The 25,197-nt window shown below is 41.8% G+C and overlaps 1 protein-coding gene across 2 annotated transcripts in view; it reads left to right on the forward strand.

The window, feature by feature from the left end:
• Positions 1-6,120: 6,120 nt before the first annotated feature.
• The window catches only part of THBS4 (thrombospondin 4), a 38,292-nt gene continuing 19,215 nt past the window's right edge, over positions 6,121-25,197 (forward strand). Inside the window, exons 1-4 of one of the 2 annotated variants that reach the window (XM_028748819.2) lie at positions 6,121-6,441; positions 14,715-14,918; positions 21,399-21,646; positions 23,114-23,219. In XM_028748819.2, coding sequence (XP_028604652.2) covers positions 6,348-6,441; positions 14,715-14,918; positions 21,399-21,646; positions 23,114-23,219 — 652 coding nt within the window. In that variant the 5' untranslated portion in view covers positions 6,121-6,347. Of the gene's footprint in view, positions 6,442-6,614; positions 6,721-14,714; positions 14,919-21,398; positions 21,647-23,113; positions 23,220-25,197 lie in introns of those variants that run through there. The other variant, XM_028748818.2, reaches the window with a different exon arrangement.

A 25,197-nucleotide genomic window follows, 5' to 3' on the forward strand; every position in this document is an offset into this window, starting at 1 on the left:
CCCATAAAGATATTTTTTTCTTTTGTATTTATGCCATGTGACACAGTTACTGAGAGCACCTGAGATGTGCCATGGTTTAGGGTTGCCACCTGTCCTGTATAATACAGGATTGCTCCGCATTTTAATGTAAAATGCTATGTCCTGTATCAATAGTTTTGTCCTGTATTTCAGGTCTCTCTCTGCTAAGTTAGGGATGCTCTCCAAATGCATGTTCATATATTTAAGTTCTAGGTAGCCAAGAACAGACAGATTTAATTTTTATTTATTGAATTCATATACCGCCCTATACAGGGAGGTTTCAGGGCGGTTCCCCCTGAGATTTACAAATTCATGTGTGTGTGCGCGTGTGACAAATTTAAGAGGGGCATCCTGATAGGCTGCAGTAGATTGTAATGGATTGTTCTGAAGTCACTTCAGCATCAGATGAAAAAAACACCATCCACCCTACCCTGTCCTGTATTTTGCCAGAACAAAGGTGGCAACCCTACATGGTTTCTATGTTAAAATACACACCTGCGCCATTCTAAAATTTTCCCAATTGCAGCTCCCTGGAAAGAAGCATTTTAAGTGTTCATGCACCATTCCCATCTGCTGCCAGGTGCATGTATTTTGTCCCTGTATTTTGTGGTATTCATGTCTGTGAGTACAATACAGCCTCAATTGTAAAGTACTTTCACACATCCCAGAATTAGCTCAATTGGGCTACTATAGAAACAGCAATGCACTCATCTCGAAAGCACTTTACTGGATAGGCATTCTGAGATAACAGGTGGTGTAAACTTTATTTACATGTTATTAAAGCTGCGAGGCTTTTAATTTCATTCAAGTCTCATTATTTCATCTTTAAGAATCTAATATTCAAAAAGGTTTTGGAAACCTTTTTGAGGCACTTTGTAAGCAGATGCAAAGTTCTTTGCTGCACAACTAATTTTCAAGTCCTCTTTGTTTTCACAATGGATAGTTCACTCAGAATGAAAACTGCTATTTTTAAGAGAGAATATTTTGACAAATTAATGTTTATTGCACCTGGAGGCAGAAGGGAAAGTATTTCAGAAGCACAAATATTCCTTGTACCATATTGTATTGAGTCAGTGTTACCAACAGTTAAGGATTTTTATGGAGAGTTTATAGACTTTACAGAGAGACTTGAAATATTTTGTGGTTTCAGTAAAACCCCTTTTCCTGGAGTCGGAGATTTAGTAAGATTTATTTTTCACCTAAACCCTTGCCCACCATGGATATAGAAACTTCAGGGCTTCAGAAGTGAGACAACCAAAGAACACCCAAAAATATCCAGCTGTTTTTCACATTTCTGTTGAATTAAATAAACACATGCTTGACAATTACAAGCTAAACTTTGCATGTATCATTGTGGATTATTTCCAAACACAGAACTTCATATACATGTCAGGAAAAGTAACAGAAGCAACCTAAAAGACTATGGGGATTAAAAAGCAGGGGAGTCCTGTTGATCTAGTATGTCAAAACACAGGAAAGCTCAACAACAATTGATGTGATGCTACAGCAATAACAGGTTAAAAAATAAGACAAATTGTTAGATGGCATTGGCCATGGTACGGGCTGAAAAATGACATATAAATACAAAATGACAACACAAAATACATAATAAAACAAGAACAAAAGCCAATAACCTCACTCCCACAAACATGTTTAATGTTCAATGAGCCAAAGGCCTGGTTTTAGAGATTATGTTCCCACAACATTGAAATCGAAGTACAGTGGTACCTCAGGTTAAGTACTTAATTCGTTCCGGAGGCCGTACTTAACCTGAAAGTGTTCTTAACCTGAAGCACCACTTTAGCTAATGGGGCCTCCTGCTGCTGCTGCGCTGCCGGAGCACGATTTCTGTTCTCATTCTGAAGCAAAGTTCTTAACCTGAAGCACTATTTCTGGGTTAGTGGAGTCTGTAACCTGAAGCGTATGTAACTTGAGGTACCACTGTATGTACTTTCTAGAGAGAAAGGACTGAAAATTCTGGGTAACTTTCATTGAATTTTTGCAGCATTAATACTCATATAGGAAAAAGTGATACAGAAAGTCCCAAATCAGTGATTTGAGTATTGCTACCTTATCTAAGCAGTAAAGAATGCCTCTGCTAAAATCATCTTTTCCAAAATTCTGCCATGTCACTTCTCTTCCTAACAGTGGCGTAGCGTGGGTTGTCAGCACCCGGGGCAAGGCAAGTAATTTGCGCCCCCTAACCCGTGGATTTGCGCCCCCTAACCCGTGGATTTGCGCCCCCTAACCTGTGGATTTGCCCTAACCCCAGATGTTGCGCCCGGTGCGGCTGGCCCCCCCTGCACCCCCCACGCTATGCCACTGCTTCCTAAGCCTCTCTGCACTGTCTCTTTGATATATTACACACCAAACGGCTACTCTGCATATGTGGACTTCTTAGCTTTTTATGCCTGCCTAAGGCTGAATACACAGTTACCCAGAAGTAAGTCCCACTGAACTCTGTGTAGATATGTATATGGTTGCCCAGTAAATTTCTGCTTTCATGTCTGCCACACTCTTGTCCTTTATATTCTGTCTCTCCAGTAAGGCTCGTCTGCTGCCTAACTGTCTTCCAGTTCTTCCATTGTAACTATGCTTCATTTTGGTAACCAAGCCACCCTACTTTTTTTCAAAAAATACAATACAATAAGCCTTTGCCCTTGAAGATTTTAGTTGACCAACACTTTTCTGACACAAGTATTAATGTTTCCTAGTGTGGTCCAATCAGAAATTTTAAAATATATTTATGAACATATTACAAGTATTATACTGCTAACATCAGAAAAATTACAATGTAAATTAAGCTGTAGTTAGGCCTGCCTAAGGAGGAACTCCATTGCTGCTAAATTCAGTGCAACAACATCTAGCACCTTGTTTGCACAGTTACAGAACCAAGAAACAGGTAAATAGCTTGTAAATAGCTATCAAGAACAGTAAAGACATCCTGTGTGAGTGCCTGGAGGTGGTTGGAGGGTGGATGGTTGTTAATGGATTGAGGTTGAATCCCAACAAGACAGAAGTACTGTTTCTGGGGGGCAGGCAGGTGTAGGGACCTGGACCTGAATGGGGTAACTGTGGGGTAATTTAGGACTCACAGCTGTCCACAGAAGCACAGGTCAATTCTGTGTACAGGGCAGCTGTCTACCAGCTCCACCTTGTACAACAGCCCTACCTACCTGAGCCCTGTCTCACCAGAGTAATACATGCTGTGGTTTTCTCCCACTTGGACTATTGCAATGTGTTGTACCTCTGAAGGTGACAACTAATCCAGAATGCACCAGCTGGACTGGTGACTGGGAGCGGCTGCCAGAACCATACAACAGCAGTCCTAAAATATCTACATTGGCTCCCAGTGCGTTTCTAAGCACAATTCAAAGTATTGGCACTGACCTTAAAAGCCCTAAATGGCCTTGGCCCTGTATACCTGAAGGAGCGTCTCAACCCCGGACACTGAGGTCCAGCTCCCAGGGCTTTCTGGCAGTTCTGTCCCTACAATAAATGAAGTAACAAGGAATCAGGCAGAGGGCCTTCTCAGAAGTTGCACCCACCCTGTTGAATGCCCTCTCATCAGATGTCAAACAGTTAACAACTGTATGACATTTGGAAGGCATCTGAAGGCAGTCCTGTACAGGGAAGTTTTTCATGTTTGAGGTTTTATTGTGTTTTTAATATTTTGTTGAGAGCTGCCTAAAGTGGCTGGGGCAACCTAGTCAAATGGGCAGCATACAAATATAACAACAACAACAACAACAACATGGTAGCAGTAGAAAAGCACTGGTAAGCATATGAATGTTGGCTCACAGGCCATAGGTTTTGCAAACACTAAGAAATAAGCAACATTTGTAGTGCTTTGCAAAACTCTTTGAGCATGGTCAGAAGTGATTTTAGGATAATGTGACTGGTTTGGCCACTGGGTGTGCCAAATGTTAGAGTTGCAAATTTGAGAGCCCAAAGTGTGCCAATGGCATGGTGGATGTATACAACAATCAGCTCATTAGAGGCTATCAGACAATATGCAACAGTTACCACATAACCAAATAGTAATGTGATTTGACTGTTAGTTGCTTATTTAAAATGGTGCTGGTCTCTTGCATTCAGAGTTGTAGATTCAATTCCTGGTATCTCTAGCTGAATGCTATATATGGTAATCAGTAGGGGGCTAAATGAACCAATGGCCTGACTCAATATAAAGTAGTTTCTTATGCTGTGACTTCCAACAGGATGATGCGAGTGTAAATGTTCAGGGATTGCTGCTGCATAGCTGTGATCTTCATCTCACTTGATTCACTGAATTCATAGAGGGGGTTTGATCCAGAGTAAGTTATTTGAGAATGGCAGATTTGGTTCCTTCCTAAAAACACTGACTCAGAACCATTTTTGAAATACAGTGGGTCTTCTGTGCTGTTTATGAACAAATGGTAAAACCTGACTGAATCGGTGAGTCAATTTTTCGTAGCTTGGAATATGAACGAGCCACTGACATTTTCTTAAGTAAAAATCAACAGCAATGGACAATTTTTCTATAGGCCAAGCATGCAGAAGTCTGTTGATTAAATAAAAAGGAGGAAAAACTAATATTTTAAGAGTTGAGCTGAAACTCAAACACATGTTTTTTTAACCTTACAGTTATATGTGGTTTAAAAACATTTTACAAAAGAAAATAGTTAAAGTCTCAGAAATTATCTATATGTACTTTAGACACAGGCAGACTAAGACTTTGTGTTAATGGATGGTTAATAATAATAATTAAGAGAACTTCATAGTAAGAGAACTTCAGGGGTGCCAACTTGAATAAAATATTGGGGGGCAAGTAAGCCCCTCCCCGCATAATTGACCACAAGACGTGGCACATGCATACCATGTGAGTGACAATGCTCATCAACTTTGGGGGGCAGCCCTCTCAAATATTTTATGGGGGGATGAAGTCTCTTAGGAGTTGGCTCATATGTCAGCACCGCATAATAATCAAGATGGCACCATTTCTAGCATGAAAACTTCTATGTTTCAAAAACAAACAATGAAATTCAAGGCACTAGAACAAAACATGAGAAAAGCAACCAGGGCACATCCAGAATGCTTGTTTATTAGGGATTAGTAGACGTCATACTTGTAAGTTTTTTACAGTATCCACGTGAGATCATTCCAGCAACAAAATTTCCCCATTTAATCCGGATTTACCATTTCTGAAGGGAAGGCCAATGTGTAAAGAAAAAGCCTGTTAACAACAACTTTGCAGAGTAAGCCTGCATAGTGACTGCAACAAATCAAACTTGGTAACCAAATCAGAACAAAAATGTGGAAAATTTGATTTGAAAGAAAGTAGAGCCAATCCAGTGCAGTGGTTAGAGTGCTGGACTAGGACACCAGGGTTCAAATCCCCACTCAACTCCCTTGGCCCCATTGCCATCTTGCAGCCTCAACTACCTCATAGGGCTGTGGTGATGCTAAAATAATATTATTATTATTATTATTATTATTATTATTATTATTATTATTATTATACTCCGCCCATCTGGCTGGATATCCCCAGCCACTCTGGGCAGCTTCCAACAAAATATTAAAATACAATAGTCCGTCAACCATTAAAAGCTTCCCTAAACAGGGCTGCCTTCAGAGGTCTTCTAAAAGTCTGGTAGTTGTTTTTCTCTTTGACATCTGGTGGGAGGGCGTTCCACAAGGGAGAACCACGCGCCCCCCTCGAGCACCTCACAGGGGAGGTGGGAATGATGGACGTATAATAAAAAACAAATATAAATAAAGCAAAGAAATGCCATTTTATAACCGCAACCTTTTACGCACAACCCTGTTGGTGCCATATTTTCCCCCCATTTACAATGATCACAGCATCAAGATCGATAGATAGGGATGAGATTTGGAGAAGGACTTTGCATCCAGGCTTCTCCCTTTTATTTGGCACAAACTTATTGGGACTGGATGGAAGTTGGGAGAGCTTGGAGGCTTCTTCGCGCTTTTCCTGCCCTTTGCAAAGATTCCTCCTCCCGGTCCTGAGGCAGCGCGCGCCTGGCCCGTCACAGCCAATGGCTCGCGGCCCCGGTCCCTTTCGCTCCGCCCCTCGCAGCCCGGCTTAGGGTCTGCCTGCTCTCCCATTTAAACAGCTCCGGTCGGGGCTGCTGCAGTTCAGTGAGCCGGTGTCCGAGCAACAGGTAGGAGCCTCCAGAGCGCCGCGCGCCTCCATGCCTTTCTCCTAAATAACAGATCCGGCGCGCATCCCTCTCTCTATCCGAGGCGAGCCTCGAGTGAACAGCAGCAGCAGCTTCTCAGCCACAGGTTTTGGGCATCTCTCTCCCTTCGCTGGACTGCTGGGCAGGATGAACAAGCGCAAAGCCGCCTTCCTCCTCTTGCAGATTGCTCTGCAGCTTTGCCCCGGCGGGGCCACTCACGCTCAGCCGCCTTCTCCGCAAGGTAAGAAGCAAGAGTCCCAGCTTGGAGACGTCCAAAAAGGGGGTGGGAGCCTCTCGTTTCCCTCGACGGAGCTGAACTTTACAGAAGGCAAGGATAGGGGAATAGGTGGCCGACGGTGGAGTTCCCACCAGGATTAAGGGAGCGTTTCTTGTCCAGAAACGGGAGATTTGATGGGAAACATATGGCAGCAACTTGCAGCCTCTGGTGGGGTGCCCCAAATCCATCTCTTGAGGCAAAAGAAAAGGAGCAGCTGGAGTTTAAGCAGACTTGACGAAAGAGGTTAGTTTTTAAAGCCACCTTTGTAATGGGTGATGGTAACTGCGCTGTTATGAAACCGTAAGTTTAAGGAGTTCCTTTAGAACTGAATTTTTGATAAAGCAAAATCAGAATTATTGGATGCTTTTCTTTTGAAGGGATTTGTTTAGAATAAGGATAGTAAAGCCCTTAAAAAAAAAAAAAGTTTGATTCTTGTATATGTGGAAACACATTCCACAGATTCTTGAGACTCTCAAACCTTCAAAAAGATCTGTAGGAGCACAAGGGGGTACTTTTATCTTGATTTACCTCTGCTCTTTTCCTACTCTCTTGCCTAGGAATGGAAACATCTGTTGCTTTAATATTTACAGTATGTAGGGTTCTAGCCTGTTTGAGTAGCAATGATGTGAATACAGTATCAGATATTATTTTTTTCATATATATATATATGCCACTTTACCTTGTAAAGACAAAACAACAAATCAAATCAAAAATTGAACAAACTAGCAATGAAAAACAGTGCAGCACAAGCAAAACAACAACAAAAGTTGCAATAATAACCATCGGGGTCAACAAAAACAAACAAAAGCCAGACCAGGATCAAATAAATCAACTTCAATTTAGCTTAAATGCCACTTGAAAAAGCCAGGATTATATGAAACCATATATTTGTTGCAATGACACATCATAATAAACTATGCTCTTTGTAACAGAAAGAAGCCTAGTTGAGCCATGAACTCTCATTCTTCACCCCCTCCTTCTCCTCTCCTGATGCAGCTGCAAGGAGATCAGAATCTTGTGCTTCTGAATTTGTTTCACCACAGTTAAGTCTTGTGCTGTAACCTTAAACTGTGGCTAATCCCAACTTTGTTGAAACAAGGTAGTTTTATAACTTAAGGTTTAAAATTGATCTGTTTCAGATAAATCGGTTAAGTCAGTTTGTCATATTCAGATAGCAAGACAAACTGCAGTTAATAAAAAATGGAAGCGAAAGTTTCTGAACTCCTTGTGAAGTGTGTGTGTGTGTGTGTGTGTGTGCGCGCGCGCGCAAGCCAAATGCTCACCTGAATTCATCCAAATGTCTGAATTCAGCCAGAGCCTGATCCTGGTGGGCTTCATTGAGGTGGCAATTCCACATAAAGTCAGCACCACACCTGTAAAATCCTTGCTAGACATATTACGAACCTCATTCAGTAATAGTATCTGCAGCCTCTAAACTATAGCTATCAGGATTCTTTGGGGTGTGTGCACTAATTTAAATGTGCTTCAGAAATTTGGTGTGTACACAGCCCTAAACATGCTAGTGATTAAATTCCATTAAATTTGGGATTTTATCTAGTGACAGAAGACAGCTTGATGCAGCAGAGGCTTCTGCTAGCAGAAAAGGTAAGGAATGTGATTTTTACGTATTCACCCTCAACAGCTGCAGCTCTCATCTGTTCCCAATCTGCTCCCAGGGGTTGGGAGACTCACTGGAACAGTATAAGGAGCTACCAGGGAAGGGTGAATTAGTGAAAATAGTTTGCCTCCCCATTGCAGTGACAAAACCCCACTGTTGGGTCAAAGAGCCTTTAATAAGTAGAGGGACAGCCTTAGATACATCCAATGTAATTTACCTCTGATTAGGATGGTGTTCCTGAAGATATTTTAATATTCCAGATGGGGATAATTATTCAGCTTTGAATTGGCATTCATTACTGTATATGATTTGATTTAAACAGTAGTGTCTCATACGTTGCTGTGGTGTTAATATTACAAGGACAATAGTATAGTACTGTTGTTGAAAATGGGGATGAACGGTTTTTGTAGCTGATACCTGTTTGCAGATCACATTTTTATGGTTTTGATTTTCCCATGTAGGCACAATGCACCGCTGGTGCTAATTACCTTTGCAGAAAGGGCATGTTTTTAAATTCAAGCTGTTTAGTGGGCTGTGTGATGATAGATTGTGAAGACACTAAAGAATCATTCGTTCGAGATTAATCAGTTAATCAACTGAACCACCTTGACTCCTTTCATGCATTACCCAAAGGCTGTAGGTATGAGTAAGAATGAAATCTAAAATAAATGGAATGAAATGGAAAAGAATCTTTCATGCTTCCCAAGCGGAATTATTTCAATGAGTAGAATGTTGAATATGTTGTGATGATGCATGTAGGTTAATTTTTTTGAGCTGTATTATCGTATCTATTAACCTAATGTATGCCTCCCTAGAACTGTAGAGTTGGAAGGGACCCCGAGGGTCATCTAGTCCAACCCCCTGCAATGCAAGAACCTCAGCTAAAGCATTCATGATGGATGGCTATCCGAACTCTGTTTAAAAACATCCAAGGAAGGAGAGGCTCTCATGGGAGCCTGCAGAACAGCTCTTATTGTCAGAAAGTTTTTCTGAATGTTTAGTCGGAATCTCCTTTCTTATAACTCGAAGCCATTGGTACGAGTCCTACCCTCCAGAGCAGGAGAAAACAAGCATGCTCCTCCCCCCACGTGACAGTTCTTAAAATATTTGAAGATGGCTATCATATCTCCTCTCAGTCTCCTCTTTTCCAGGCTAAACATACCCAGCTCCTTCAAGCGCTCCTCATAAGGCTTAGTTTCCAGACCCTTTATCATCTTGGTTGCCCTTTGCACATTTTCGAGCTTGTCAGCATCCTTCTTGGAATACTATGTCCAATTCTGGGCACCATGATTTAAGTGTGGTCTGACTAAGGCAGAATAGGTAAAGGGACCCCTGACTGTTAGGTCCAGTCACAGACGATTCGGGGGTTGCGGCGCTCATCTCGCTTTATTGGCTGAGGGAGCCGGCGTACAGCTTCCAGGTCATGTGGCCAGCATGACTAAGCCGCTTCTGGCGAACCAGAACAGTGCACAGAAACGCCATTTAGCTTCCTGCCAGAGCGGTAACTATCTATCTACTTGCACTTTGACGTGCTTTCGAACTGCTAGGTTGGCAGGAGCAGGGACCAAGCAACGGGAGCTCACCCTGTTGTGGGGATTTGAACCGCCAACCTTCTGATCGGCAAGTCCTAGGCTCTGTGGTTTAGACTAAGGCAGAATAGAGTGGTACTATTACTTCCCTTAAGGGACGCGGGTGGCGCTGTGGGTAAAACCTCAGTGCCTAGGACTTGCCGATCACATGGTCGGCGGTTCGAATCCCCGCGGTGGGGTGCACTCCTGTCGTTCGGTCCCAGCGCCTGCCAACCTAGCAGTTCGAAAGCACCCCCGGGTGCAAGTAGATAAATAGGGACCGCTTACCAGCGGGAAGGTAAACGGCGTTCCGTGTGCTGCGCTGGCTCGCCAGATGCAGCTTGTCACGCTGGCCACATGACCCGGAAGTGTCTTCGGACAGCGCTGGCTCCCAGCCTATAGAGTGAGATGAGCGCACAACCCTAGAGTCTGTCAAGACTGGCCCGTACGGGCAGGGGCACCTTTACCTTTACCTTTATTACTTCCCTTGATGTAGTCTAGAATAGCATTAGCTTTTTTTGCTGCTGCATCGCACTGTTGACTCACGTTAAGCTTGTGGTCACCCACCCGCTGGATTAAGGATGATTTATAAATATTGCAGCAGCCACGAAATTAAAAGACGCCTGCTTCTTGGGAGAAGGGCAATGACAGGCCTAGACAGCATCTTGAGAAGTAGAGACGTCATCTTGCCAACAAAGGTCCGTATAGTTAAAGCCATGGTTTTCCCAGTAGTGATGTATGGAAGTGAGAGCTGGACCATAAAGAAGGCTGATCGCCGAAGAATTGATGCTTTTGAATTATGGTGCTGGAGAAGACTCTTGAGAGTCCCATGGACTGCAAGAAGATCAAACACATCCATTCTTAAGGAAATCAGCCCTGAGTGCTCACTGGAAGGACAGATTGTGAAGCTGAGGCTCCAGTACTTTGGCCACCTCATGAGAAGAGAAGACTCCCTGGAGAAGACACTGATGCTGGGAAAGATGGAGGGCACAAGGAGAAGGGGGCGACAGAGGATGAGATGGTTGGATAGTGTTTTCGAGGTTACCAGCATGAGTTTGACCAAACTGCAGGAGGTAGTGGAGGACAGAGGTGCCTGGCGTGCTCTGGTCCATGGGGTCACGAAGAGTCGGACACGACTAAATGACTAAACAACAACAACAACAACAACAACAATATCAAAGAGACAGTGCAGAGAGGCTTAGGAAGAGAAGTGACATGGCAGAGTTTTGGAAAAGATGATTTTAGCAGAGGCATTCTTTACTGCTTAGATAAGGTAGCAATACTCAAATCACTGATTTGGGACTTTCTACATCACTTTTTCCTATATGAGTATTAATGCTGCAAAAATTCAATGACTAAACAAGAACAACAACAAAATAAATATTGCAGAGCAATCTTAAACCCCAATCCACTGGCTGGAGGGGGTTAGTATGGAGCAGAGATTGGGGGGGGGGGGAGAATTATCAGAGAAAAACAATATGCCTATGACCAACTGCAAAACATGAATTGAGGGAAACACTTCAAAAGTTTGGTTATAAATTACATTGTTTTATTATAAAGTTAACCTTTGAAGCCTATTATATTATTTTTAAAAGAAATTAAGGGTGCGTGCATAGCAAATATGTACAAGATTTGAAACAACAATATTACAAACCCTAACATCTATCTAAAAATGTGTGCAGTTGGGGTTTTCCCATTGATTTTCCTGAACTGTAGCTGCCTTCTCACCATTCTGGGGCTGCATTGCTTTAACCTCACTTGAATTGGGGGGGGGGGGAATCTGGTGTTCTAACAGAACAGATATGGGAAAGAGGGTTTTGTTTTGATTCAGGAGACTTAGACTCCCCCCCCCCAATAAGAATCTGAAAAAGCTATCATTGGCCATATGGTGAGTGTGCCCACAATCCTCAAAGAAGTTTGCAACAGTAAGATTGTCCGCTGTGAAGGGTTTTTAGTTTTGTCTTAATTGCTTCATTATGGTTTCCTAAATTTAAGTACAGGCGGTTGCTAGTGAAACAAGATAATGAGACTGCAGTCCCTACATATCTGGGAGTAACCTCCCTTAATTAAACTCAATAGGATTTACTTCTGAGTAGACAGGTAGAGACCTGCACTGTTAATAGAGCAGAAACGGGACAGGAAAATATTTAAAGACAAAGTACAAAGTTTAAAGGACTCGATTTTGAAGGCACTGGAATGACATAAACTGTCAGGAGCATTATTCCAAAGGAATCTGTACCTTTTATTTAACAAAAGCTCCTTAAAATCATAAATAACCTTTGGAAAAATATACTTTGTTAGAGAATAATGATCAAATGAAATGACATTATTTCATAAAGGGGCAATCCTACTATAGTGAAGCAGTGCAATCCTATACATGCCTACCCAGAAGTTAGTCCCATTGAGTCTGCTGGGGCTTGCTCCCATGTGAGTGAGTAAAGAGTTGCAGTTTGAGGTCCTTTGTTATTTTCCTTTGAAATCAATGAGCATTAAAAGTTGTGTGGGTTGTGCTTTTAAGTTTCCAATGCATCATGGTCCCATCATAAACTACACTTGGAAAAGCTAGCCACCCCACACCCCTCCTATTTTGAGTTGGAGGCTCATCATTCTGGAAAAGTTTGAGAATCTGTTTCTAAAGCTACCAATCTGTGTCCAGGTGGCCGTTGGAGTGCATGAACAATTGGTTTAATTCACTCTGGGAAGTCATGCATTCTGTGTACACTTGCAGGCTAATAAGCTTTTGTAGATGTTCAGCCCTTCTGTGATAATTAACCTTTGTGAATGTCAGCAGTTAGTTCTTCAAATAAGCACTGCTAAGTGTGTGGCTTCAGAAGACCCTTTACCCAAAGGCAATTTAACATGGCGTCCATTTAAATCCACTTAGTAAATTGGTTATCTGTAACAAGCTGCCAACTGATGGAAATAATTTTACCTCGTCAGATTTTCAGCCAGGTGTAGATATATGTTAAATAATCCACACCACATGGCATGATTATTACATTGTGGTAAATTAGCACTCTATTGGATAAATCTAGGCAACAATTTATCATCTTCATAGGATTGAAACCAGAGGCCTGGTCTCACACATCCTGATGAAGATACAGCATAGTTAAGGAATAAGCACACTCTACCACACACATAAACATAGTGTGTGCAACAGGTGCTCTGTTTCAGGTATGAGGTATGACCATCCAGATACCTTTGGATGACAACACCCATCATCCCTAACCATTCTGGCTGAGGCTGATGGGAGCTGGAGTCTAACAGCATCTGAAAAGCTACAGGTTCTCTACCCCTGCTCTAAACGGAAGCCAATGGAAGCTCAATTTGTATCAATTTTCTCCTGCTTTTGGAGAAGGAATCCCAGAAACCTTTCAACAATGTGCAGACTTCCATGTGAAGCGCTTGTATTTCATTGTGTTATAATATGTGTGATGTAAGAGAGGGGAATGTGCAAGCCAGCAGCACAAAGACTTGCTTGCATAAATCTGCAAATAGTATCTAACCATTTGCTTGTATCCCAGGGCCCTTTGCCTCTTCTCAACTTTTCCTCTTCTTTCTCTCTAGTTGAATCAAAAAGCCAAGACCTAGTTTTTGCTTCTAAATGTGTGTGCTGTGCTGTTTTATCATTCTTTACAAATATCTGGCCTTTGTTCCCCACTGTCTCTTTATATGGCACTTTTAATAAGCAAATAGTTTTATAACCTTGTATATTCAGTGATCACTCACTTCAGCAAAATACCATCCGGCAGAACTGTGCTCTTTAGCTAAATCCAGAGTGTCTCCACCCAGAGCCAGAAATAAGTCCTGTCTGCTGTGAAAAATGTACCACCTACAGGGTAAGCTTGCAGGCAACAGTATCCACACTGTGGCTTATATATGAGTACAGTTTGGTCAGGGAGCTAGCACCATGTTAATTCCTGAAAAAACAAAGTTTAATTTGATTCTTGGCATCTGTGAAGTCACATGAGTTTAATTCAAAGAGCTGTATATCCAGAAGGAACACATTTTAATTTGACTACAATTAGTAAGGTCATTAGACTTAAACTTTTTTTCAGATCAGACGTGAAGCAATCTAACAAATAAATTATTGCAATCAAATAAGCAACAAGCATAAAATAAGCATAGCCGCTTATGATGTATAAATGTTTCCCATCTTCCTGATGTACTTTCCACCAGGAGATTGGTGATATGTCTCTTAACACTCTTTATTCTTTCAACACAGTTGGGTTAGTGAAGGGCGATTTTAAATAACACAAATAATCATTGGAAATTTATTGATTTATTTGTATCTGTAGCCACCTCCATCTCAAATACTCAGGCCAAGAAAAAGAAAAAGCTTTCCTTTTAGCAAAACAGAATAAAATCTCACCTCTATAAAAGCCAGCCCAAGGAGGAATTTCTTGTAAGTTCTTCCGAAAGAACAGATGACTCTGATTTGTAGTGAGTCAGACCATACATCTTTCCTGTTTGGTACTACAGGTGAAACTATCCACAGCTTCAAGGTGTTCCCAAACAGGCCACCTGAAAGATACTGTACTGTACTTGTAACAGAAGATGCCTGGGATTCAATCTGTGACCTTCCACAAGCACACCATGTGGTTACCACTCACTGAGCTATGACTCACACCAACTAAGGTGGCTTAAGGCAGTTTGAATCTGCAGCTGCAGAGCTCCATTTCTCTCATTGAACTAAATCAGCCCTTAAATGCTCAGCTTGGCATTTGGGCAAGGGGAAATGCAAAGTTGGGGGTGATACTGGTGGTGAAATGGAATTTCCTGGAGGAGGACATAGCTGTTTGGCCAGAAACTGAAACAGGAGCATTTATGGTTTTGTTTTTATTTATTTTTCATGGTACAGAAAATACATTTTGAGAAAACAATTGTTACAGCAGTAAACAACAAACAACTTATCCTGATAAAATTACAGGCTTCTGTCATGTTACAGGAGTGTTCCTGTTGCAAGGACGAACTGCACTATTTTATTGAAGTCCCACTTGTATATTATTTATAATAACCAACTTAGTGAAATCCTTCTTATCTCTTTATAGTTTTTGATCTTCTTTCTACACCCAACCAGAGGCTAGTAAAAACCTTCTTGCAACAGACACTGGCCGATCCTACACTGAATGAAATTTACGTGCTGTCGACATTCAGACTGCAACCCAAAAGCACAGCTGTTGTATTTGGGCTATATTCCTCCACTGAAAACAGAAAATATTTTGAATTCACAGTTATGGGACGGGTGAATAAAGGTAAGTCCTACAAAAGTCAGGTGGGTGGGTGTGAAAGCAATGAATAGATGTGATTTTATTGGGCATATTCTGAAGAAGGTCTCCCACACAAATCTTCTACAATTAGCTTACATTTTTTGGTGAAGTTTTAATTCATTTAATTAATGTTTAGTCCTGGAATTGTTTTTACCATCCTCTTAAACACCTCCTGAATACTTCTGTGCTGCTTAATATCCTTCTTAAATTCTGGTGCTCAGAGTTTATCGCAGTATTGGAGTCTTATCAGTACTGAGACTAGGAATGAAAGCTAATGTAAATACAATTCCAACACTTTGCTACTGCTTTTTATTGCCTGCTTGCATACTCATTGCATTCCATGCTCCAGAGAGGTACGAGAATTAGCTTATGGCAACATCCTGTCTCTGTGTTCTTGAACAGCCTTGATTCCCCATGTTGGGAGATGGGGGCTGGCATCTTTCTGCCAGCAAACTTCCCACTGGCAGTGATGAATGGTTCTCAAAGAACCAAGTCAAAGGTTTTTCTTTCTTCCTTTTTCCCCTTTGGGAAATCACTGTTTCAAATTACTGAGGAATTTGATAGATACACGCACATGCTGCATTCAGCATATGAAAGATGGGAACTTAATTTAGTTGATCCCGAAGTTTAGCTTTGACTGTGCAAGATAAACATTCCTGTTGCAAAGGCCTTATAAAATCAGCCACATGACAGAAAATGCTCTTGGCTGAGTGGAATGCGCTTGTTTAGAGCCATAGCACTGACTTGTGTGGAACTCTGCCATGCTATGGTAAATTCATGAATGTACAGCATGAAAAATGTGTGGTGTTATCTACAAAGGGAGAAATGGTTGTGCAATTAGAATAAACCTACTAACTAAAATTGCATGCTAACCAATTACAGAAACGTTTAGTTAAATTGCCTTTAAATTGGGGCTGCAACTCATTAGTGATTGGTTAGACTAACAGATTTAAAAACTTTTGATTGACTAAAAGGTGAGCCTTTTAAAATGCATTTGGTTGGATCAAGTGCAGTTCTATACAAGTAAACCCCACTGAGTTAAATGGAACTTAATCCCAAGTAAGCATGCACAGGATTGCAGGCTAACATTGCAATCCTGTATATATCTGCTCAGAGTGAGCCCCATTGAAGTGAATGTGGCTTCCTCCCAGGCAAGTTGGTGTAGGATTGCTGCCTAAAGGGATAGTCGGGGGTTGCTTCTAGAACCAATATTGTCATTTGAAGCCCAAGTGACCTCAGTAGCAAGAGTGCCTATTTCCAATTCATTCACTACCCACAACTGCATCTGGACTGTAGTACTCCAGCCACAGTACTACATGCTCTAGTAACCTCATAGGTAGCTCTACATGGGACTGCCCTTGAAGATGTTCCAGAAGTTGCAGCAGCTGCAGAATGTAGATTAATAAATGCCACAACAAAATAGGATAATATTACACAGATCCTTAAAGAGCTGCACAGGATCCTGATTTGCTACAAGGACTACTTCCGAAGTATAAATCCCTATATTTGAAGCCCAAATATTTGAAGGAGTGTCTCCCATTATCTGCTGTCCCATGCAATAAGGTCTGTAGGAGAGGCCCTGCTAGTGTTTCTATTGGTGGGCATGGTCCATTCTACAGTCAAGCAATTCATGGCTTTCTATCTGTTGTGGCATCCTAGTTATGGAACTCAGTTCCACTGAAGATACATTTCCCCCATTCCACTGGCATCCTTACTATGTCAAGTGAAGACTCATTTGCTTCTTCAAGCTGTGGGGGATTGGAAAAGTATGTAAGGTAGTCTGACTTCTGTTGTAATTATATTCTACTGAAATTCCCTTTTCTCCTTTTAATTTTGATGTTTTGATATGTTTTGTTTTATTGGAATAGTTGTATATCACCCTGGTAACCTTCAGATTGAAGGGTGGTTTAGAAATGTGATGATGATTATGATAATAATAATAATTAATAAATTGTTATAAAGAAGTTTGTTATAAATCAGCATGCGTTTTGCTTTAGAACAAAATGTTAGTCATATAAAAATTAATGCAAATACAATCTGAGAGCTAATGAACTGAGCTTGAACCCTGTGAATACGGAGGCACTGGGTTGGTGATTCCCATGTCCAGAAGATTGGCCAGTTGCCTATTCTCAACGGGGTTGCACCTACTCTGGAAAAACACATTCAGGGTTTGTGGGGGGCCCTGGATCCATCTTTGTTGCTGGAAGCTCAGGTAGCCTCAGTTGCTAGAAGTGCCTTTTACCAGCTCTAGCTGTTACTTCAACTGTGGTGATTCTTGGACAGAGATAGTCTGGCCATGATAAAGCACCATTTGTGGTCCACCAAGCCAGGTGCAGGCCAGCAGTAATTTATAGAAATCTTCTAAATCTCTGAAAGTCACAGATTATGCACTCTTGATGGGATTCTCTTGAAAACATAGAACCAAATAAACATAAGTCTTATAGGTCTCTGAAAGTCTTTGTGGGCTATGCAAGTCTCTGAAAGAAGCAATGGGTCAGAGTCTTATCTGGTGAAAACAAGCCGTAAAGCTTTGTTTTATGACGTCCAACATTGCCAAAGTGGTCCATGAACAGACGTAGTGAACAGTGATTCCGGATATACCCACTGTTTCATGGAATTCTTCAGCACAGCAGAAGGACACAGAAATGTTTCATAAACCCATCTATATGGTGAATGGAATTGTATAACAACAATTGCTATGGTTACTTACAGCAGTAATTTATGGCAGCTCAGCAGGGACATGACCACCTGAGTTGTGTGGTCTGACTGCCAATGCCTGTTGCCATTGCCAGGAGCAATATTTTAAAAATTCATGTTTGCTTGTTTTTAGTATGGCAGAACAGTTTTATACCAATATATCTACATATGCACTCAAGGAACCCTTTAAAAATACAAGAGTTTGGTACCTTTTCCCCTCTGTGTGATGTTTTGCTATTCCAGAACATTTCTCTCCCCGCCATCTCTCTCTTCACTTGTTTCCCTTAGGATTGTAACATATTAAAGCAGAATCCGCTTGCAATCTGGCCTTCTCGGTTTCCTTCATGATGATTTCACTCTCACTCTCCTAAAAGAGAAGAAGAATTCTCTTAGAACATGGGTTTCCAAACTGGTTGTGGGCCACCAGTGGTCCATCAGTTTCTCTTTAATATTAATATTTATTTTCAATGGTATTTTATTGCGTCTTTTACTTCTGTTGTATTTTACTGTATTATAAAAAATAAACTATAAAAATAAAGTTACAAATCATACAGCATATAGCACAGTGCACTGTAATTGCTACAACAGGTGGTCCACCAAAACCAGTAGCAATTTTCAAGTGGTCCTTCCTAGGGCAGGTGGGTGAGGAGCTTGGGAACCACTGGCTTAGAAGGCAGGCTAAAAGCTGCTTGTGATAAGGTTAATTTCATTGTCTCCATTGCCACATAACATCTAAAGGAAGTACAGTGGTACCTCAGGTTACAAACACTTCGGGTTACAGACTCTGCTAGCCCGGAAGTAGCACCTCGGGTTAAGAACTTTACCTCAGGATAGCAGAAATATTGCGCTGGCAGCACGGCAGCAGTGTGAGGCCCCATTAGCTAAAGTGGTACCTCAGGTTAAGAACGGACTTCTGGAATGAATTAAGTTCATAACCAGAGGTACCACTGTAGCTGCAATTTAGGGATTAGGAATTTAGGGATTATTCTGCAACCAGCCTTCACCACTACATTTGTACAAGTATAAACAATTGATGGTGGTTCAGGGCTAATGCTATAGTTCTGTTAATAAGGAACGAATAAATTCTTGGCTATTGCATTGAAGGCCTTCACTAAAATGCTGCTCTGCGATTCTGTGATTTATCACTTGACTACTGAATTTGTAATTTACTATTGAATTTAATGCATTAAAATACTAAAACTGCATCCTTTTCATTCTTCTCAAACCATAAGGACTTGTTTTTTTAAAAAAAAAAGTGAAGAAATGAAAGTATTTTTTTAACCAAGTCAATAGTGTTCCAGAAGTGGACAGTGATCACAAAAACATATGCTAATCCATCAAAATATATGCTGCAGACTCCCCAGATACATCCATGTCTACTTTTCCCTCTCTCCTGACCTTCTCACCTGGATATACACTCAGAGAAAAGACTGCCCATCTTTTAAAAATAGCATTTTCTTTAAAAGTTGTGTGTGCTCACTTAACAACAGCTCTTTGAAGCCTATTCAAATATCGAACAGGATTTCTGGTATCCTAAATTGAAACCTTTTTTTACTGCCTTTCATAAGCAAAGCAGCAGGGACTCTGGTTTTCTCCACAGTGAAAACGACTGAAGTCTTCATTGTCCATTGGCACCATTAAATTCAAACTTTTGCTGCAGTGGAAGAGTGCAGCAACACAGATGGTTTAAATATAATAATGTCTTTGGTCCTTCCTAGCAAGCATTTCCCCCTCTGCTCTCTCCAAAAAAAGTATTCCACCCCCTCAGATGAACCTTGATCTTCCATCCAATCCAGCTGCCCTCCGGCAATCCTGTCTCGTGGCCATTGGCCAATTGTGAGCTCTTCCACCCCTTTCCTTTATCTATCTTTCTCTCATTCTCTGCTGGATTTATCCAGTCTTGCTCCAGATGCAGGATCTTTCTTATAGTGCTTGCCAGATTCAAAGCTGGAGAATGCTCACATATCTTGAAATCTGCAGTAGAGATTCCTCTTGTCTGTTGCATCCCAGGTCCTGACAACACATGGCTGCACAGGAGATCACTGGTAGCTTTGTTCCTGGGGCAAATAATGCAAGGGGAGGGTTTATTTTTACAAGGATTACAGTACACAGAGAAAGGGCTAAATCCCCCCCCCCCCTTATCATAGTCCTGTTTCTTCCCTCAGTTGCTTTTATTTTCGAAAGGGGGGAAAACCCAAGGCATGTTCAGTGTTCTTCTAATGTGGTTGCCACTTACATAGCAGCTTTTAGTAGATAAAATGCTCTATGGTCTTAACTTTTGTACCTTTGCTTAACAAACCAGCAGGGCAGAACTAATCCATGAGATAGTGGGGCCAGTTCCTAAAAAGCAAACTGATATATCACAAGTTACTTCTAGTTTGTTCCTTAGGGAGCAAATATGCAGCTACATTAAAGGGCAAGAAATTATAAGTTGTTCAGTTACTGCATATAATTTAGCATGGGGAGAGGTACTCTCTGGAGTTTTCTTTCCAGATGTCTTTAGCCAACCCTGCCGCAGTTCTTGATATTTCTGCTTTAATAATATGAAACGGAATCTGAGAACCAGAAACTAATTCAGGGCCAGATACAAAACAGAACTGAGCTCCTACACCTTCGTGATTTATAGAAGATCATTTCTATATCACTTAATATATAGTGGTACCTCGGGTTAATATAATAATAATAATAATAATAATAATAATAATAATAATAATAATAATAATTAATAATAATAAATTTATTATTTATACCCCGCCCATCTGGCTGAGTTTCCCCAGCCACTCTGGGTTAAGAACTTCGTTCTGGAGATCCGTTCTTAACCTGAAACTGATCTTAACCTGAGGTACCACTTTTGCTAATGGGGCTTCCCGCTGCTGCCGTTCGATTTCTGTTCTCATCCTGAAGCAAAGTTCTTAACCTTAGGTACTATTTCTGGGTTAGCGGGGTCTGTAACCTGAATTGTCTGTAACCCAAGGAACCACTGTATAAGAATAGATCTAAATGGTTTTTTAACATACTAGGAAACACAAAATTGCTTCTTTTAATCATCATCACCATCATTAAAATTTCTATCTTGCCCTTCCTCTCAAAGGACCCCAGGGTTGCAAACACTAAAGTGGTAAAAGAGTACAATTAAAATGAAAACCCATTGATAAAATGTAAAAATACACAATGAAACAAACAATTAAACAGCGACTAAAAGTACAGAAATGCCTGGAACTGTAGAGCTGGAAGGGACCATGGGGATAATCTAGTCCAACCCTCTGTTATGCAGAAATTTTTCGCCCGATGTTGTAGCATGCATAAAAGGACCAGTTTCGTGGATTGGGCAAAGGCATGGGCAAAAGATGTCTTCAAAAGATGTCTCAAGCAGATGACTGATAGATAAAAGGTGTGTAGAAGAAGGAACCCTGTTGAAATTCCTTCTTCCACACAACTTCTAAAGCTGCAGGAGGCCCTTCCTCTTTTTGCGTTTTGCCACCACCCAACCTGTGCATCTGTGATCATGGAGAGAGCTGGAGCTGACGGGTGCCCCCCTCCCTTTTTTAGCTATTTTATTTTTATCTGCATCTAGGACAATACTCCACATGGTATATGCATTTGCAAGTGATTTGTTAACTAGAGCTGTCGCAACAGACACGATCAAACCAAAAAAAGCTGAGCTGGCTTTCCTTAACTTTCCGCAAACTTCCTGCTCCATTGGCAGAGGTTTCACTGTGTACCAGTTATACTGTGTTCTTGCCTTACAATAATGTTATTTTGTTCTAGTTTCCCTTCGATATTTGAGGAGCGATGGGAAGTTAAATGCTGTGATCTTCAGCAACGTGCCACTGGCAGATGGGAAGCGCCGCTCAGTCCTCCTCAGGCTAAGCGGCCTGCAACGTGGCTCCAGCAAAGCCGAATTGTACGTGGACTGTGTGCAGATGGATTCCGTTCAAGATCTGCCTAAAGCCTTTTCAGGACTGTCACAAAGCTCAGAGGCAGTGGAGTTACGAACACTGCAGAAAAAAGCACAGGTGAGCAGCTGTAGAGGAGTGATGGAGTCTTCATGCAGAAGCTCCTCTCATGTCAGGGTGCTTGCTGATTGGGTGGAGACACATGCACTTCATTTGTCAGGCCCAGAATGGAGAGGGGGCAGGGGAGATTCATGAGTTCATCGGTCAAGTTCTTCCCCTCAGTCCTCTTGGAGAGAGATTCGTGAGTATAACCTTCCCTTGCAACTGAAGAGCTCTGTGGCACTACCAGAGAACTTCTTATATATATGAAAGGAGACCAGTTAGGGTTGCTAACGCGGGTGGCTCTGTGGGTTAAACCACAGAGCCTAGGACTTGCTGATCAGAAGGTCAGCGGTTCGAATCCCTGCAATGGAGTGAGCTCCCATTGCTCTGTCCCAGCTCCTGCCAACCTAGCAGTTCGAAAGCATGCCAGTGCAAGTAGACAAATAGGTACTGCTGCAGTGGGAAGGTAAACAACAATGTGCAAAGTACCCCATTCTGCTTTTAAAAAGATGCAATGGATAGAAAGCGGGGGGGGGGGGGGAGAGGATACCAGTGGCACATAGATTTTTTTCCCTGGTTTGACACTTACTATATCCTGCCTTTGATCAAATGATCATCATTGTAATTGAAGAATGCACATAGAGACATGCCCTTAAACCTGCACAACCCAGCAGCCCTTCATTCTCTGGCTGATGGATGGGATCAGAATGTTCATGTGTGCATTCTTTTAGCTCCTCAGTCCCAAGTGGAGCCAAGTGTTCCTTCTGGCAGGAAGTGAAGAATCAATTTCTTTGCAGTTGCTTATTTTATGGCTGATGGGTGGTGCAAGGTTGGTTACATCCTTGCCTTGATGTTATTCCTGAGATTCAGGAATAACCTCCTAGTGTCTCAAGGTCCTGATTGCAGAGGCCAAAGCTCTATACCCTCATTCTTTCCTGACAACAGGCCAGCCAGATGAAATTCCGTCTTGGACAATAATCTGGCTGGCCTGTACCTTTTAAGGCAGCCTTCTTTAACCTTGGGCCTCCAGATACTGGATTACAAGTCCCCTGACCATTGGGCTAAGCTGGTTGATGGGAGTTCTAGTCCATCAATACCTGGAGACACAAGGTCAAAGAACTCTGCCCTAAGGGCAGCTACCTAATCTCTGCTTGGTAAAGATACCAGTATTTTAAGATACAGGGCACATGTAAGTTTTCTTAGCTGGTCATAACCAAAATGCATATCCTTCAGGTTCTTGGGAAGCAACTTTTCCTATGACTGTTACAGCAAGAACATTTTCATTCATACAACATATAGATGTACATATTACTGACTTCTGTGTTAGTAGCATTTGTACGTCATCCCCTAACAAAAAGTTCTTGCAGCTGCCTGTTGTGTTTGTGAAGGTCATGAAAGGCATTTGAACTGTTGTGAGCTTTCGAAAGGAGAAGCTGGGATACCTCTTCCTAATGTCATGCCCCCAAATCTCTTTTGTCATTGCAGGACACTTTGGAGGAGCTGAAGCTAGTAGTAAAAGGGTCCTTGTCCCAAGTAGCTGGCCTCCAGGACTGTTTTCTTCCACAGATTGAGCCAGCAGTTCAATATCCAGGTAGTTTTTATATTACAAAATTAATGTGCTTGGCCGTATGTAATACTGTATTCAGAGCATAACCAGGTTTCCTAGTGACTATTTTTATCCTAGCTGTACTGCAAGAGGAAGCAAAGATATACCATCCTTCCAAGAAAGTCTCCTGTAACTAAGCAGTAGAGTTGCCACGTCTTGCCCTCAACACCAGATGTTGTACTTTAATTCTCCAATTGACGTATGAGAAAAAGGCAAGGAATTGCAACTACAGCACACATGGCAGATAGCCATCCAACCTCTGCTTTAAGAGGAAGGAGAGTCCATCATCTTTCATGGAAGTCTGTTCCAGTGTTGAGCAGTTCTTACTGTCAGACAGTTCTTCTCGATGTTTAGTCGGGATCTCCTTTCTTGTAACTTGAATCCATTGGTTCAGATCCTAGCCTCCAGACCAGGCGAAAACAAGCTCACTCCATCTGCCTTGTGACAGCTCTTGAGAGATTTGAAGATGGCTATCGTATCTCCTCTCAGTCTCCTCTGTACCAGGCCAAACATAAACAGCGCCATCGACTTCTTGTTCCTTAGGCAACTGCCTTAGGAAATAGGTTAAATCCAAACCAGAAACATTAAAGAAACAGCAAAACACACAAACCTGCATGGATAGTCAGTAGAGTTTCACCCAAGTTTCAGGAGGCGGAAATTTCTCAGAAGAGAGTTCTCTGAGGAAAAGCTGTTACAGTATTGGAATTTCACTTAACTCCATTTTATGAATAGTTTTAGGAGGCTATTTTTGCTCAGTCCCATAACGCTGGCAAGGTGTTCATCTTTTTCAAAAGTTTTGAAACTCAGCATGAACTCCCCACCTGCATTTAAGCATTTTTGCTGCTTTTGTTTATTTTATTTTATTTTAAAGAGGGAAATCAATGCAAAAAGAGCTGGAAAACTGCACCAAGGATGTTTGGGGGAGTTGGATTTGTGACATTGCATCCACCAGCCAATCAGGCCTGTGCAAAGATAGACCTTTGACAGCACTGCTTCCCCCTGAGTTTAATCTTGGACAGGTCTGCATAACGTGGCAAATGCCACTTCATAGCAGCTCGATCTCTCAGTGTCTATCTGTTGGCTGGCTTTCCTTTCCCTGTCCTCCTTTTCTGAGGACAGACAGCATGGCAGCAGGGGCTTGTAATAATCACCACTGGATATGGATGTGACTTGAAGGAGGGGCACCAGAGCCTTTTGTCTCTATGCCAACAAGGTATGAAGTCATGCAAAGAAGAAGCTCATCCTCCTTTCAGGGTAGATGCGTATGTTCTTAGAAAAGCATTGACTTGGCTCGCATTGTTCTATGGGCATGTTTTCTAGCCTTTTTCTAGTAAACCTGTTCAGCAGATATCAAAGTAGTGGCCAGAAACAATTTAAACTAGATTGCTTTAGCATATGTTGGGGAGAAAAGAATCATATCATCAGTGCATGGGCGTTTTTGTGTTTTGTGTATTAGCTGAAATGAAGTCATCGGTGGTTGGTCTTGGGAGAGCTGGTGTGTCTTGGATTTTAATGCACAGAATTCTGTAGCAGCTGCTTCTGTTTAGGAGAGCTCTGCACTTTAAGACTGCTGCATCAAACACCAATGCCACACAGGGGCCTCATGTGCATGTGCTCATGTGTGTACGATGCCCACTCTTTACATGCTTGCTGTGAGGAATGTCAGTACAACACCAGTGTTTCTTTCAACAACTTTAATTGTGTGCATGTGGAGGGGGGAGGATGACATGTCAGTGTTCCCACCATTGCCATGTGCTGAGAGTTCCCTCCATGCATGTATTCATTTGTTTATTTGGGTATTTCTACAATGCCTTTCAGGGCCACACAGTCCTCAAGGCGGGCCACATTTTATTATACAGAGTGTCATTGATGAGTGGCATTGTCATTGGTGGATGGTGACATCATTTCCAGTTTTGCTGCCATCTGCATGTGCAAGGATGGTGTTGGTAATGCTTGATCCATG

This window comes from Podarcis muralis, chromosome 11 (genome assembly GCF_964188315.1).
Source record: "Podarcis muralis chromosome 11, rPodMur119.hap1.1, whole genome shotgun sequence".
In the NCBI taxonomy this organism is placed as follows: Eukaryota; Metazoa; Chordata; class Lepidosauria; order Squamata; family Lacertidae; genus Podarcis; species Podarcis muralis.